Source organism: Lampetra planeri, chromosome 13 (assembly GCF_965212315.1).
Source record: "Lampetra planeri chromosome 13, kcLamPlan1.2.h2, whole genome shotgun sequence".
Classification (NCBI taxonomy): domain Eukaryota; kingdom Metazoa; phylum Chordata; class Hyperoartia; order Petromyzontiformes; family Petromyzontidae; genus Lampetra; species Lampetra planeri.
Genome location: NC_136119.1, coordinates 10,158,260 through 10,173,487, shown reverse-complemented (window position 1 = coordinate 10,173,487; position 15,228 = coordinate 10,158,260). Strand labels below are relative to the sequence as shown.

The window sequence follows — 15,228 nt, the reverse complement described above, 5'->3', positions numbered from 1 at the left end:
GCTTTCTGGTCCACGTATTATCTTCATCGATGTCATTGCATCGTCATTTTTTTTTTAATGCGCGAGCAAGGAGTGTCATGATAACATTTACCAACGGCGAAGCTATTCAGGAGGATGATGAATTGACCTCGTGATTAACGTGCATTCGGATAATTTCCCGCTCAAGGTAGTTTTAGGCAAGGAGGTGGTGGACTTGGTAGCCTCAAGGAGACTTATCCGCTTAACCACTTACAATATAAATTTCGATTTAAAGCTTTCGTGACTGCAGGGATTCATCTTCTTGGTTCTTTCGGTAAAGTCACGTAGAATGGAAATAATAAATAATAAAAATAAAACAATAAAATAATTCTCACGACGTTTCGGCCACAACGCAAGCAGCCGTCCTCAGGTGAAAAACAGGTCTGTCGAGAAGACAGAGTCTGAATGTCTTCTCGACAGACCTGTTCTTCACCTGAGGACGGCTGCTTGCGTTGTGGCCGAAACGTCGTGAGAATTATTTTATAATGTTTTATTTTTAATATTTCCATTCTACGTGACTTTACCGAAAGAACCAAGAAGACACTTACAATATGCCGGGGCGTGACTCGAGACCTGATAAAAAAAAGAATCATAAGACAGATGAGATGCGTACCATTGGGTAGGGGGGCGGAGACACTGGGCCCCATTAAATGTCAGTGGGGGAAAAAAAATCGCCAGCTCTTTAGGGCCCTGTGTATAGATGCAGAGCTGTTTAATATTGTATGCCGATTCTCACGACGGCGTTGTGACTGTTTTTAATTAACGGGTATATGAATGACAGAGCGTGACATTTTGTTTGAAAGATACCAATATAAATATGTATATGCGAACTATGAATTATTGATCACAAAAGTTGTCGCTTTGAGTGACGTTGGCATATTCCGTTCGGGTTTTAGTTTGAACGTCTTAAACGCTTCCCTCTTGTGTAGCTGCCCGATGTGGGGTTTTTTTTTCGGGGTCGTGCCGCGTGTTGTCCGGCACGGCGGTGTCCGACGTTTCGCCACCCACGTGCTTGGGAGCTTCTTTTGGGAGATCGAATTAAACTGCAGTTGATCAACAACACGCGCCCTACAAATCGTTACTCCCCCCCCAAAAAAAAAACAACAACCCACCCTGGAGAGCCGTACAGAGATCCACCTCGGAGCCGTGTGCCTCCATACGTGAATGCCGTCACTGTGAGCGCGAGGCCACGGTCACTGCATTTCGTGGTGGATTAAAACAAAAGCCGAAGGTTTGAATTAAGGTCATGTTTTCCATTTCACTTTGGTGAAGTTTCTTGAAACTGGGTCATTACTTGGAGACGTGATTTCTTTTTTAAGCGGAACTTTACAAATGTGCGTTTCTGAGAAATTGGATTTTTTATTTAGACACATCATAGATTGTGGCCCTGTTCATAATTTTTTCTTTTGGAAATCTATTAAGTTGGTTACATTCTTTAGTCAAGCTCTGGATACAACTCACGCTGGAATGAGACTCTCACCAAACCCACATTGAATGCTACAAATATAACTGTTATGGCGTTTACAATTGGCACAGGTGCACTATTCAACCTTATGGATATACTGCAGTGTACACTACATATACTGTAGTGTACACAAATAATATACTCTAGTGCCTGGTGACGGCATGCAGTGTACACTACAGCATATTATGTGTGCACACGAACCAAAGTAAAATTTATTTTGTCTAGTAAGCTTATTCAGCTCTGTGAAAAAAAAACTCAAGAACTGAATACGGAGAGATTGATTTAAATACTCAGTACAATTTCGCAAAGAGCACCAATCTCAACAACGCCTCGTGTGCATTACGCAAGTCACTCGCGGCACGAAGTGCGTTCTCGCTGTCGCCGACGAATGCGTCCGTCTCACGCGACCACGACGTGACGAGTTGCCACCCCCCCCCCCCCCTCTTGTGCAACCCAAGCGATCTCTCGCTCACCGACCCGCGTTTGCTCTGTAACGTGTCGCTTGAGGCCGGCTGTGCACCGTGCGCCGTGATGTCCGCTCACCTGACGGGGTGCGGACTTAACTGCTGGATTTTTGGGAGGAGGGGGGGGGGCACACACATCCCGCGCAACAGGAATGGCGATGCGGGTTCGTCGCTGCCGGAGGGCGCGAGTGGCTGAGTGTTGTCGTGGTTCTCGCTGAGGCTTCACGAACAGGCTTTTACTTACTTAGCAGTGGGATCGTGTTAGGCTGAAGCTTAACCTCAAGGCCGGAGATCCAGGGGGTGTATTTCTTCTGAGTTAGACTGTTTTTGTATATATATATTTTATTGTGTGTGTTTTCCCAAATTAAATTATATTCCAATTTGTGCCTATCGCCGTCTTGCCACGAGATGAATAATCTATTCGGGAACTCTCACAGACGGCGGTGTGTCGTCACCCACGGCAGAGAACGGTCTCAGGAAAGTGAATATGAAAGAATTATTTCTGAGATTTCTGAATTTACCTCTCATTAACAACGAGGGGCATTCCAATAACCAATGTGCCCTGCTATCGATATGTTAATCGCATTGCGATTAAACCTAGATATACATTTTAGTCCAGAGAGCAGGAAAATATGATTACGCGAAGGGAAAACCGCATTTAACATCCCGTATTTAGTGCGCAAATCACGAGTGAAGAGCCTGAGACATTCAACTCGCTACGTTTGAGAAGCACTGAAATTCATTCTTGAATCCCATTTGTGTGGAGCTTTGATGGGTTATCTCCGCAGGTGTGTTTTTTTATTTCAGGCTCCTCCAGAATTGGTCAAACATTGCAATATTCGCAATCACAGATGAACGTTGTCATAAACTCCAGCTGGGTTAGCTCCCGGGGGTCAACCGCCTGCGTGTCTTTACAAGGCGTCTGCCCCAATGACAAAAAAAGTAAATTGCGCGTGGTTTTTTTTTGTGCGGAATTTTTTTTTTGCACTACAGGATTAACCCGCATTTTGTTTCCGCATCCGACAAAAACTTCAAATCTAGATTTCAAGACGCATTGCTTAGGCTGCACAACCAGACGATGTTGACGTGGCGGCGTATTAACCCGTGCTGTAAATTCTCTCCATTGCCGTGGTTGTTTCCGTGGCCCTTCCCAAACCAATTTCTGCGCTTGTTCAACGCGGGAATCTGGTGCATCTCTGCAGGTGTTGCGTTCACGTACGATCGAACACTGATGTGTGCACCAGAGCCTGCACGGGTTGTGGTTATAGGGGCAGGTGTGGCTGATTGCGGTGCAGATTAGAGAGTTTGTTTTGAACATCCGTGACTCGGCTGAAGTGTATAAATATAAAGTTGTACACTCATGAATTTGATCAATTATTGTATACCTCTATATTTATTTCTAGTAGGGAAACAGTGGTCTCCTTAAGGAAGACTGTTCCCTGCCATTCAAATGTGGAAATTCCACAACTGACTCACTGCTGGCAATGGACATCAATACCTGTCCATTGCTTGTTTCTAATCAGTGAGACAGGATGCTTTTGGGGTTTTGGTGGAGCGTTAGTGCAGTGGTTAGCCCACTGCACTAAGAACCTAGAAACATGTAATCAATTTATCAGCAGTGATTACATCCGTGGTGAGTAGGATATGTTCGTGGGTCGTCCCTTCAACCCGCACTTACGAGCTTGGACGAAGTGTGGCCAAACAGACTCCACAGCCATCATGACATGGGAAGGCCTCAAACGGCCTTCACGGGGTTCCAGTTTGGAATACCTGAGACCAATTATTGACTTCCTAGAGAAAGGCCCGTGCATAACAAGGCCGTGGGGATCGTAATAAGGATATCGTTGGGTCGGCCGTTGCCTTCACAAAAATTCCGGGCAATGACGTCAATTCGCAGCGCACTCGTCCACATTTGCACCGCGACTCAAAAACCCATCATGAAGGCCACGCCAAAAGGTGTGTGTGCGCAGTTTTTTTTTTCTTGCCAACTCACAAATCACGGTGCTTATATGAATTATATTGTGGCATTAAATATCTCTCCTATCAAGAGTGGAGGCCTGGATTGTGTCTATTCCCACCTATTAAAAAGACAATCGTAGCAAAAGGAAATCAACAAGAGCGATTGCTTTGTACTAAACTTTAAATATTTGAAGCATAAATACAATTGTGTGTGTGTGTGCAGATCTGAATGCGGGCAGAAATGTGCATGTTGCCACTTGGTCATTATGAGCACTTAAAAAGTATCAGAACCGTGTGTTGTTAGGTGCAGATAATGCTTCTGTGCATCACAGAAAAATGTAAGGAGACGCGGGGAGAGTTAATGGATTTTAAAGTGCTGTTTATTTTGGCCTTGAGCATGCCTGCCGCCAGGGAAAACTCGCTTCTAGATCTCCGCAAAAGTTGCACTCAGTCCACAAATCTATCTTTGCCCCTGCGACTTACTCCTGTTCAAGTCCAGGCTCAAGACATTGCTATTTTCCCTCTGCCTATGACTACCCCTAGCTCTCCGTGATAAATACGCTCGCTGTTTCTGTAGAGCACGTTGAGATGCAGTCGCGCTTAAGAGACGATGTAAAGCCACACTGTATCGTAACGAATAAATATGATTTCAGGGCCACTTTTAAAAACAAATAGCTGATAAACCTAAGCTTTGCAGTCAAATAACAGCAATTCAAAGTTAGATAAACTACATTTGCAAGCACGGTTGAAGAGTCTATTAATCATAATACTTTCATTCGATACAGCATCATTCATGCTAATATCATCCCATAACGCTGTAGATGAATTATATATAAGGACCAAATCCCAGGTACAACCACTACCACGCAAATTAAAACCCGAATACCAAGCCAAATAAAAAATGACGAGACAATTTAAGAAATGGCACCAAAATAGAAAAGCAGCATTAAAACGCAATGGCTCTTTTTTTTCAGCGCAGAGAGGTGGGCCAATGTCCAAAATGTTATGTTTGATAAATACATTGTTGCTTGTTACACTGGCATGCAGTGTTTGATAACGGTGGCAGTGGTCGTGTTCTGTTTACGCCCGTTTCGTTCACACTGGACGGCGATGCGGACGAGCGCCCAAGCTCACTCACGGAAGGTTCTCAACAAAATCCCCAGATGAGGATGGAATCGATAAAAATGGGAAATGTTTAATGGAGCGTCAACAAAACGAACCCAGCCAGAGGAATGTGGAATTTCCACTCCTGCCTGAGGGCTGACAACGTGGGCTGAGCACTGCCTCATGCTCGTTGTTTTTTTCTTTCACGGAGACGCTTTGACGTATGACTCATTTGTGCATCACTGCCCACAGCCTCGCTCAGGGTTGTTTGAAGTTCAGCAGAGCGAGTTTGTGCGGCCCGAGTTTGGCGCAGCCTCTGGTCCCAGCACTTAGGAAGCGAAGGTTGACAGATCGCACAGATTTGTGAAGCTTCCAAATCTGCTGGGCTGGAGGGGGGTCATCACATGGCCGTGAAAAAGAAACCGATTGAATCCGTCTGCGTGGACATTGTGGAGTGTTTTCCCCTCGTATGCGTGGACTTTCTCCAGGTCTTGTACTCTGGTTTCCTCCAGCGTGCAAAACTCTCAATAATGGAATTGTTGAAACCTCCCGATACAGATCGGTCATTAAAACGTCTTCATACTCAGTGCTATTATAATTAATTTAGAAAAGGTATTATTATGAGTGGGTTATGTTGCCATTGTATAATCGTTAGCTCAATGGACTTGCATTCCAGAGGGCACCGGTTTGATCTCCCAAGTGGCAGTCGACATAATGGGCAAGTTTCTTAAATCTGTCCCAACCCCTGTCCACCCAGCGGTGTGAATAGGGTCACCACATTTAGCAAATCGGTAGGTCGCGTGTGGTGGGGGTATAGTGTGGGCACTCCCACCTGTTCCGCGACGTTTGGCCAGCGTGGAAAAGTAGGCCAAAAAAACTAAACAAAAAAAGGACTCTCGATAACTCCCGCTACGGGAGGCCCCATCTGACGGCAGTCGTACGAGCAGGCAATTGCAGAGCTGCAACTTTGCCATCTCATTATCACCGCGGTACTATTATCTCACGCTGAACCTGTGCTGTGTACAGAGAAAAAACATAGAAGCCGGAGGTGATAAGGTTAAGTGGGAAGAGTTGTAGGGGACGGCGAGCAGACTCACCGTAGTGCGGGATGATGGCCCAGGCCATTGCGGATGCGTAGATGCCGCCGATCATGCCGAACATGCACAGCCAGCTCAGGTGCTCTCCTCGCTTCTCCCGTGACAGGAACTCGCCAAAGTACGAGAAGACGATCGGCGCCGCGCCGCCAATGCTGCGCGAATAACAACGGTCGACGAAACGTCGACGCACAACGGCGGCAAAGACACACAAATGAGTTGCACATCAACCGTTGCGCAGACGCCATTGCAGAAGATGGTGCACTCAATGATTCTGTTCTAATTTTTATTTTAATTCAAGAATTACTGCGCTCTTAATTTTGTAGTTATGTAAGCAACGATGAAATACAGCCAGCCCTTTGCAAATCCACTGCTGGGTGACGGCCTGTCCATGCCGTGTCAGTGTATGAGTATTGCTTGGCCTTACTTCAGCACGCTGGCGAGGGTGAGTTGGTAAATTGGGGTGGGAGCCAAGAACTGGTTCAGATATCACTCGCCACTGATGTTAGCCGTGGCTGGAAATCGAACTCGGGTCGTCAGGTTCTGGTAGCAGTGCGTGAACAGCTGCGCCACCACTCCACCCCCTGTCCTTTATTTACTGGGCAAAGTAATAATTCATGCCCCACTCCCCCCCCGCCACAATTCAATGAATTGCCACAATTTAGGGTTACGAATCGTGGTTAGTGTAGTGCATCTGTTGGCTGCGGGGTTTGCGTGCGTCGTGAGCGTAAGACATTATTTTAACCGACGAATCGCGACTTTGTTACGTCCCCGTTGTTCACGTCGTCTTGTGGCAAGGCTGGGCTCCTGTCACAGGAATGCGGAATTTGGACTTCAGGCTCCGGATTTGCCAATGGAGACGAGTAACTCCAAAACCATTCCTTTAAAATACGCAGGCTCTCCGACTATTCTAAAGTATTCATGTAAAAAGCATCAACTGACTCTGAAGGCTCCTTCAGGAGGTTGCCGCTTGGGACATTTGGCCACTTCCTTAATGGGCACAATTTGTGCGTGAGAGGAAGTCCACGGTACACCAAGCAAACCCACGGGTATGAGACAACAACATTCACAAACTGCACAGGCACATCCGCATCCTATTTGCTCTACTGCCTAGATGTGTACAAGCGCACTGCTCACGCATGGGGTACACGATCATCCACGCACACCGTTAATGCGTGACGCAACTGAGATGTTAACTACCTTACCTGGTATACAGGAAGTCGTGGGTTCGATCCCGGCCCTGACGCCTGCTGCTGTGTATTTGGAATTTGCGTGTCTCCCTCACCGTGGTCACGTGGATTTTTCTCCGGGTCCCCCACTTTTTGGCTGCTATAAATGTCCCCGTGAAAAGCCACGTCGTTGAGCTATTATTTGTGGCCAGGTCGCTTCTGAAAAAGAGCTACATAGTTCAGAGGGCATTACCTGGTAAGATAAATAACAAATCTCAACTGAGCAATTGCAAACAACCGAGGCCGCAGTTGCAAGCGACCGAGGCCACCATTGGCATCGAGACTATCCGTGTCTCTTGAGTTCTACCTCGGTTAAACGAAATCACGAACGTGTTGCCAGAGAATGGGGTCCGAGAAATTAATTTTGAACGGTCGGATTAAAAAATATTTGATCAAATCGAAGTATGAGGAATGTGTGTATTTTCCAGAGAGGCGCGTAGCAAATGCTCTTCTTCTGTACAGATTTGGCAAGCACGGTGAGCAAATTTGGCGGGCAAGAAGGGATGCCAATCATATTGGGTTGTATATTGAGACAACCCATGATATGTGTAGAATAGAATTACACCGCATTACAAAGTTTTAAGGACACGCAGTCAATCATAGTTCTGGCAAACGTTAGACTGCCAAGAAAAGGAGCTACTGAGTTTTAAGAAATGCGCCGGAAATGTGATTGATTAAATACTTGGCACGTACGATCTTACGTGGGGAAGAAAAAAAACCCAATGACTTTTGTTTCATGAAACTGATCATTAAGTAGTCATCCACTCCGCTGTTCTCGGTGGCTGCCGCTTGATGTGGTTCCACGTGGCGTGAGACTTTGTATTGAACCCTCACACTCAATTAGTGGGTACACATGGCTCCGATTTTCTGAAATATGTAATCCAGCGCAGGTGCGGCACAAAACATCACCTATGAATGTCGCCGCTCTGTTTGATTCCCATGGTTAATTTGCACACAGCTGGTTTATACGGTAACTTTGTTTTTCATAGAGCACACTCCTGATACGTTTTTTTTATCATTCATGCGTTTCTCCAAAAAACGCGTAGAGCTTCCGTGCCGCAGTAGAAACTTCGTTAATGACATATCGTGGTGGATATATATGAATTCCAGTTGTGTCACTTCCACAATTGTATACATTTTCCCCAAACATTTGTATGTAACTTTTGCTTTGCTCATATTTCTCTTCAGCCCAGCATTACAACCTGCTTTGTCAAAGTTATTCAACAGTTTATATTAATTTACCGGAAAAGTTTTTTTAATGGTGACCATGTAATAAACAAATCTGAGACGTGAGTACTTTTGTCATTCATGCGTACACCTTAATTTCGCCAATCAAAATTATGTGTGCTCACGAAACGTCGCTGAGTGTCAATATTCTCATCACGAGGCTCCTTCTTGGAATGTTTCTTCATATTTTTGTTGCGGATATGAGGAAACGTGAGTGCTTGACGCAAATGCGTGCAATCAAGGCGAGAAAACTCCCAATTTGTTTATTTAATTCAACCGCCCATTTGCTTTACTGCCTCCTGCAGGTACCTCAGAGAGATGAACGGCTGAGTTGATCGTGGCTGGGATTCAAAAGGTGCAACATCAGGATCGTGAAAATGTACCGATGAAGCGACATGTCAGCGATTTACCCACAATGACGCGTATGTGTAAATTTCGATTTAAAGCTTTCGTGACTGCAGGGATTCATCTTCTTGGTTCTTTCGGTAAAGTCACGTAGAAGGGAAATAACCTAACCCAGCTTAAATATACGCTGCCAAGCTTGGTGGTGCTCATTCAGACGCTGTCTTTCCGACAGACCTGTTCTTCACCTGAGGACGGCTGCTTGCGTTGTGGCCCGAAACGTCGTGAGAATTGTATTTTATTATGTTTTATTTTTATTCTTTTATTATTTCTCTTTTACGTGACTTTACCGAAAGAACCAAGAAGACGTACGTGTAAGTTCACATGCATTTTAGAGTGTTTCGATTCGTTGCGAGCCCGGGTCACAAATTGATTCAACAAACAAAAGATATATATTTTTTTAACGTTGATTCTTACACGCGCCATTCGAAGCAACTGACCTAAACTCAACAATCAATGTGAACGGGTGAAAACGAAGGGTCTTCCCACCGCTAACAACGTGCCGGCAGCGACAATCAAAGTCGATCGCACGAGCTGATGGCTGAGTGACTAAGTGGGCCCCCTTTGGACGGGTGGACATTGTTAAAATGCAACCATAACCCCCCTCTTCTCTCCCCCCCCCCCCTCAATTCCTCCCTCCCCTTCCTCCCTCCCCCGGCCCCGTTCTTCCCCCCCCACCCCCCCAGTATGTTAGCTATCTTACCCTTTTCCCCTCCCCATATAAATCTTCATTTCCCCCGATCATTGTCTCCACCTAGATGGGGTAGCGAGCACAATTCCCCGTCCACCACCCCCCGCCCCCCTTCGTTGGGCACCTTTCGTGCCCAAAATCTGGCCGCTGAGTTTCTGCCCCCCCCCCTCCACTCTGTGATCGGCATTTTGTACCGGGCTCGCGTTGAGTTTAAACAAAAAATAACTTTTTTTTAACAAAAAATAACTTATAATCATAAACCATGATCCACAAGCGGCTCTCACCCGATCCCGCAGAGGAACCGGCAGAAGAGGAAGGCCCCATAGCCCTGCACGAAGGAGGAGAGGCAGGAGAAGAAGCCGTTGAAGGAGAGGGACACGAGGAGGATCTGCCTCCGGCCCATGTGGTCGGCCAGGCCGCCCCAGAGCAGCGCCCCGATCATCATCCCCACGTACACGAAACCGCCTGTCGCGCACGCACACACACACGCACGCACACACACACGCACACACGCACGCACACACACGCACGCGCACACACACACGCACGCGCACACACGCACGCACGCACACACACGCACGCACACACGCACACGCACGCACACACACGCACGCGCACACACGCACGCACACACACGCACGCACACACGCACGCGCGCACACACACGCACGCACACGCACGCACACACGCACACGCACGCACACACGCACGCACACACACACGCACACGCACGCACGCGCACACACGTGCACCAAGACAAAGAGAATCCACTCAGCTTTTATAGGGAGTACAGGACAAATATACTCCACTTCTCTTTAGGGCGCCGTAGTGGAGAGATGTTAACAACGTCGCCTGGTATACATGAGGTTGTGGGTTTGATCGCGAGCCTGACAGCTGTATATTTGGAGTTTGCGTGTCTCTCTCCCCGTGGTCACGTGGGGTTTTTTCTCCGGGGACCTCCGGGTTTCCCTTCCACATTTAAAAAGCTGCGTTTAAACAATGGCCAAGAGCTATACGGCTCAGTGAGCCTTACCTGGTAAGATGAATACAGCTTCGTTTTAATAGTTTATAGGCAATGGTACCCAGTAGTTGACCAAGTGCGATGCCAAGCGACGATGCTGCAAGTACTGCACACAGGGATAGAGATCCCCATGCAGGTTCTTAGGTTTTTTCGGTAAAGTCACGTAGGTAAAAACATAAAAATTAATAAAAGTAAAATAAAATAAAAATCACGACGTTTCAACTTGATACAGCTGTCGTGGCTGTGACGGTTCCACCTGAAGACGGAAGCTTGTGTTGCCTCCGAAACGTCGTGATTTTTATTTAATTTTACTTTTATTAATTTTAATGTTTTTACCTACGTGACTTTACCGAAAAAAACCTAAGAATATGAATCCTTGCAGTCACGAAAGCTTCAAATCTAGAATCCCCATGCAGGCTTTGGCGACATGCTGTGGCAAGTGCTGTTAGTGATCGCCTCTCAAGGCCAACATGGGACACACGGACGAACGCGCGGCGGAGCCAGCACCGCGGCCGGACACCTTCGTCTCTCCAGTGTCGATGCTTACACAATGCAACGAGTACTCATTTAAGGCTAAGTCAACCTTGGGGAGGCACAGTGCAGGTTTGGACATCACTCGCCACTCGTGCAAGCCACGGGTGGGAATTGAACACAAGTTCATAGGGGCCGTCCATAAATGACGTCACGCGGTTTTTAACGATTTATGACCCCCCCCCCTCCTCGTCACACGGCGTCACAAAAAGTCAGACCCCCCTCAAATATGACGTCACAAAGCTCTGCCCCCCCCCCCCCCCAAATAAAACATGCTTCAAATCGCTTTAAACTTCTTCTTCTTAGGTTTTTTTTTAAACTATTGTCATTGTAATGCGTATTTACTGTGGCGCTGCACTCTGATGTCGTAGGAGTGTTGTTATAACAATTCTATATTTATTCAAAGTTGCACATTTTGATGTGACGTCACATTTCTCACCCCCCCCTCATCACACATCGTCACAAATGTCTGACCCCCCCCCCCCCCTAGGTGCGTGACGTCATTTATGGACGGCCCCATAGTGAAGTGCGCGCACCACTGCACCGCCACTCCGCGCATACGCACTTTGAATCGTACAAATCTACACCGGTACGCGCAACATATCACATACCCACCCACACATACCCACACAAACCGCACAACACGTGCACACCAATCACCACATTCCCATGTAATGCATGAATGCACGCGATTTGTATATTTACACACACACACTGTAAATGCATAAGCTGACAATCAACTTGCCAGTACTTCTCTCTCAATTTAGATACGATCATAGCGATTCTGGCAAGGGTCAAACGCTATGTTTTAATTACTCGGTTATTACCCAGTGACCCAAGCCCTAACGTCACCGTATAAACTATAAACTAGCCAGCTAAATACGTATTGTGTGTTGTGAGCACCTTTTTTAGCAGAGCGTACTAGGAGCTCGTAAGAGCTAACGCCGAGAGCTTCGAATCATTGACATCGGTGCTTCTCAACTCCCTGTCCTCGTGACCTCCCTGACCTCGTGACCTCGTAACCTCCATGACCTCGTGACCTCCCTGTCCTCGTGACCTCGTGACCTCCCTGTCCCCGTGACCCTCCCCCGCCCCCTCCCCCCGCCGCCCCCCGCACGCACGCGGCACGGCCCTTCTGTAATTGTCAGCCACAAGTTTCAAAACACCACGCGCAAACGCGCACGGTGTACGAACGCACGCACGTTGAACTTCTTTCGCGCCGTACGTGGCCAACCGTGCTGATGGGAGGTGCGGGGGAAGGACAGCCAAACTAAGCACACACACACAAAGCACGAGGCCGTTGTGCATTACGCAAAAAAAACACCAGTCGTAGTTCCTGAGGAACTGCATTGTGCTCGTCTCGTCTTAGGTCACCGTCTCAATACATTTGGGCAAATGTGACGGAATGACAGGCAGCAGCAGCAGCAGCAAGAGGGCCGATAGACAAACTATGGAACCGGTTTCATCCTCGTGAGCCACGAGGATACGAGCAGCGGAGCAGTCGCTTGATTTACACACGGATGGGAAAGACTGGTGAACGTGGATGATTGAGGGTCGTGAGGACTGTCGGAAAGACAGTGTCTGAATGGCGCTGTCTTTCCGACAGACCTGTTCTTCACCTGAGGACGGCTGCTTGCGTTGTGGCCGAAACGTCGTGAGAATTGTATTTTATAATGTTTTATTTTTATTATTTTATTATTTCCCTTCTACGTGACTTTACTGAAAGAACCAAGAAGATGAATCCCTGCAGTCACGAAAGCTTTAAATTGAGAAGCACTGATTTGTATGAAGCAGGCTTTCACCGTTGCATTGTGCCCGACATTGGGCCAATCCAGGGTTAGTAAGAAGAGATGAAATCAGCTCGTCTGCATTGCCATATTTGGCCATTTATGGCATATCCGATCGAGACCTTTACACGGTTCATTCTACATAATACATGCATACTGGCTCTGGTGTCATTTTTCATTTTTTTTTCAAGGAGCCGCTGAGCTAATCATTGCTATGCCTAGGAAACATTACGTATGTTCTTCCGTCTGTCCGTGTGTCTGTCCAAGGGGCCCTCACATGAATTTGGAAACTCACAACTCCACGTTAGTACAAAGCTGTGAACCCTACTGATGCTGGCTTACCGATATAAACCTCCGAAATATATGTTTGGAGAAAAATCGGCAGTTTAATTGAACAATTTAACATGATGCTACGCACCAGTTGTGCGTGGGTGTTAGCGGGCAGCCATTTGTGCGTTTGCGCGCGTGTTGCGTTTCCACGCAACCGCATTTCTTCGCGTGGTCAAAACCCCCTGAATAGACTGGCTTCCCAGCTCACAGCACATACATTGATAACTGGTGTGCGGTCACTGAAGCTGTCGTGAAGTGTCGAGTGAGCGCGTGGTGGAGATTCCACATTCCCGCGGGCCGATGGAGAATAACCCACTGACAGTCTATGGGCTAAAGCAGCTGTTCAGTATCACTCGAGGTGGCAAGACTTTTGCGGTGGTAAGTAAAGCAATTTTAAGGACCAATTAAAAAAATTATGATCACGTGATAACTTATTTGGTTACTAGCCTGTAGCCCGTCCAATGACGGGTGTGCATTGCAGTTAATCTAAAATATTCAATCCAAAATAATGACCCGCTCATGATTATTAATGAGGGGGTGGGGTCCACATGAGTGACGTCATCAGCTTATGATTATTGATGAGGGGGGGTGCCCCATGTGGAGTGACGTCACCAGCTAATGATTAATGAGGGGGGGGGTCTCACGTCATCCGCTCATGATTATGAATGACGGGGGGGGGGGGCTCGTGTGGAGTGACGTCACGTGCGGGACACACACACATTCTTGGCTTATTATATTAGTAATTATTCACTGTGCTGGTGCAATCGGGGGTTTCAGCACCGGTTCAGATATCATTGCCACTGACATGAGTCGTCGCTGCCTGAACTAGCAGTCAGTCAGGTCGCCGAGTTCATGACGCGGCATGCCAACCACTGCACCAACCGCTCCACCCCATCGATTGTTGATGTCATCTCGATTTGAAGCTTTCGTGACTGCAGGAATCCATACTCTTTGGTTCTTTCGGTAAAGTCACGTAGGTGATTCCCACTTCAGCAAAAAAAAATGTCTTGCTGTGGTTTTCCCACCTGATGACGATTGCTTGTGTTGCAATCGAAACTTCGTGATTTATTTTACCTTTATACCCACCTGACTTTACCAAAAGAACCAAAGAATGTTGATGTCTTGCTTGCGTTGTGGCCGAAACGTCGTGAGAATTATTTTATTATGTTTTATTTTTATTATTTTATTATTTCCCTTCTACGTGACTTTACCGAAAGAACCAAGAAGATGAATCCCTGCAGTCACGAAAGCTTTAAATCGAAACGTTGATGTCATTTCAACTTCGCGTGGGGTCCCGGGGTGGTGGAGGTGAACGTGCTCGCACCGAGCCAGCCCTTGTTCTCGCGACTGTAGCAGACGTCGCGCTCGGCACTGGGCAGCACGAAGCCGACCACGAACATCTCTACTCCGTCCGCCATGAGCGCCAGGCCCAGCGAGAAGAAGAGGCCCCATTGGAAGCGGCCGTGGCCGCACTCCTGCAGGATGACCTCGTACTGCTGCGCCAGCTCCTCCTGCTCGCTCACGCGCTCCGCCTCGCCCTCCAAGCCCGTCTTACGCACATCCTGCAAACACGAAGAAGGCAAAGGTCTTCTTCTTACCGCCCCCCCCCTCCCCCCTCAGCGTAGCCTTAACAGACTGCTGGGGAAAGTGCTGTTGGCGAGCACGTGTGTATGTTGAACTTTGTTGAACGCTTGTCGGGAAGAAACTATGGGAGGCCGGAATGGCACACGAGGGGGTGGGTGGCTAGCACCACGCCCACCCACACCAGGTACTCATTTGAGGCTGAGTCGGCTCTTTGGAATTCGGTACTGATAGAGAAATTCAACCCGACAATTTTGTTATCACATTTGATAGACGGACACGCACAAATAACTTCCACGTGTGCCTAAAGAGCGCCGCATGTCCA

At 47.4% G+C, this 15,228-nt stretch overlaps 1 protein-coding gene across 3 annotated transcripts in view; it reads right to left on the bottom strand.

The window, feature by feature from the left end:
• Positions 1-15,228, bottom strand: part of LOC144722052 (synaptic vesicle glycoprotein 2C-like) — a 48,642-nt gene that overhangs the window by 32,136 nt on the left and 1,278 nt on the right. Inside the window, exons 2-4 of one of the 3 annotated variants that reach the window (XM_078600139.1) lie at positions 14,647-14,860; positions 9,938-10,118; positions 6,108-6,259 (exon numbers count right to left, since the gene is read on the bottom strand). In XM_078600139.1, the coding sequence (XP_078456265.1) occupies positions 6,108-6,259; positions 9,938-10,118; positions 14,647-14,860 (547 nt within the window). Of the gene's footprint in view, positions 1-6,107; positions 6,260-9,937; positions 10,119-14,646; positions 14,916-15,228 lie in introns of all 3 variants that reach the window. The other 2 variants (XM_078600137.1, XM_078600138.1) reach the window with 2 other exon arrangements.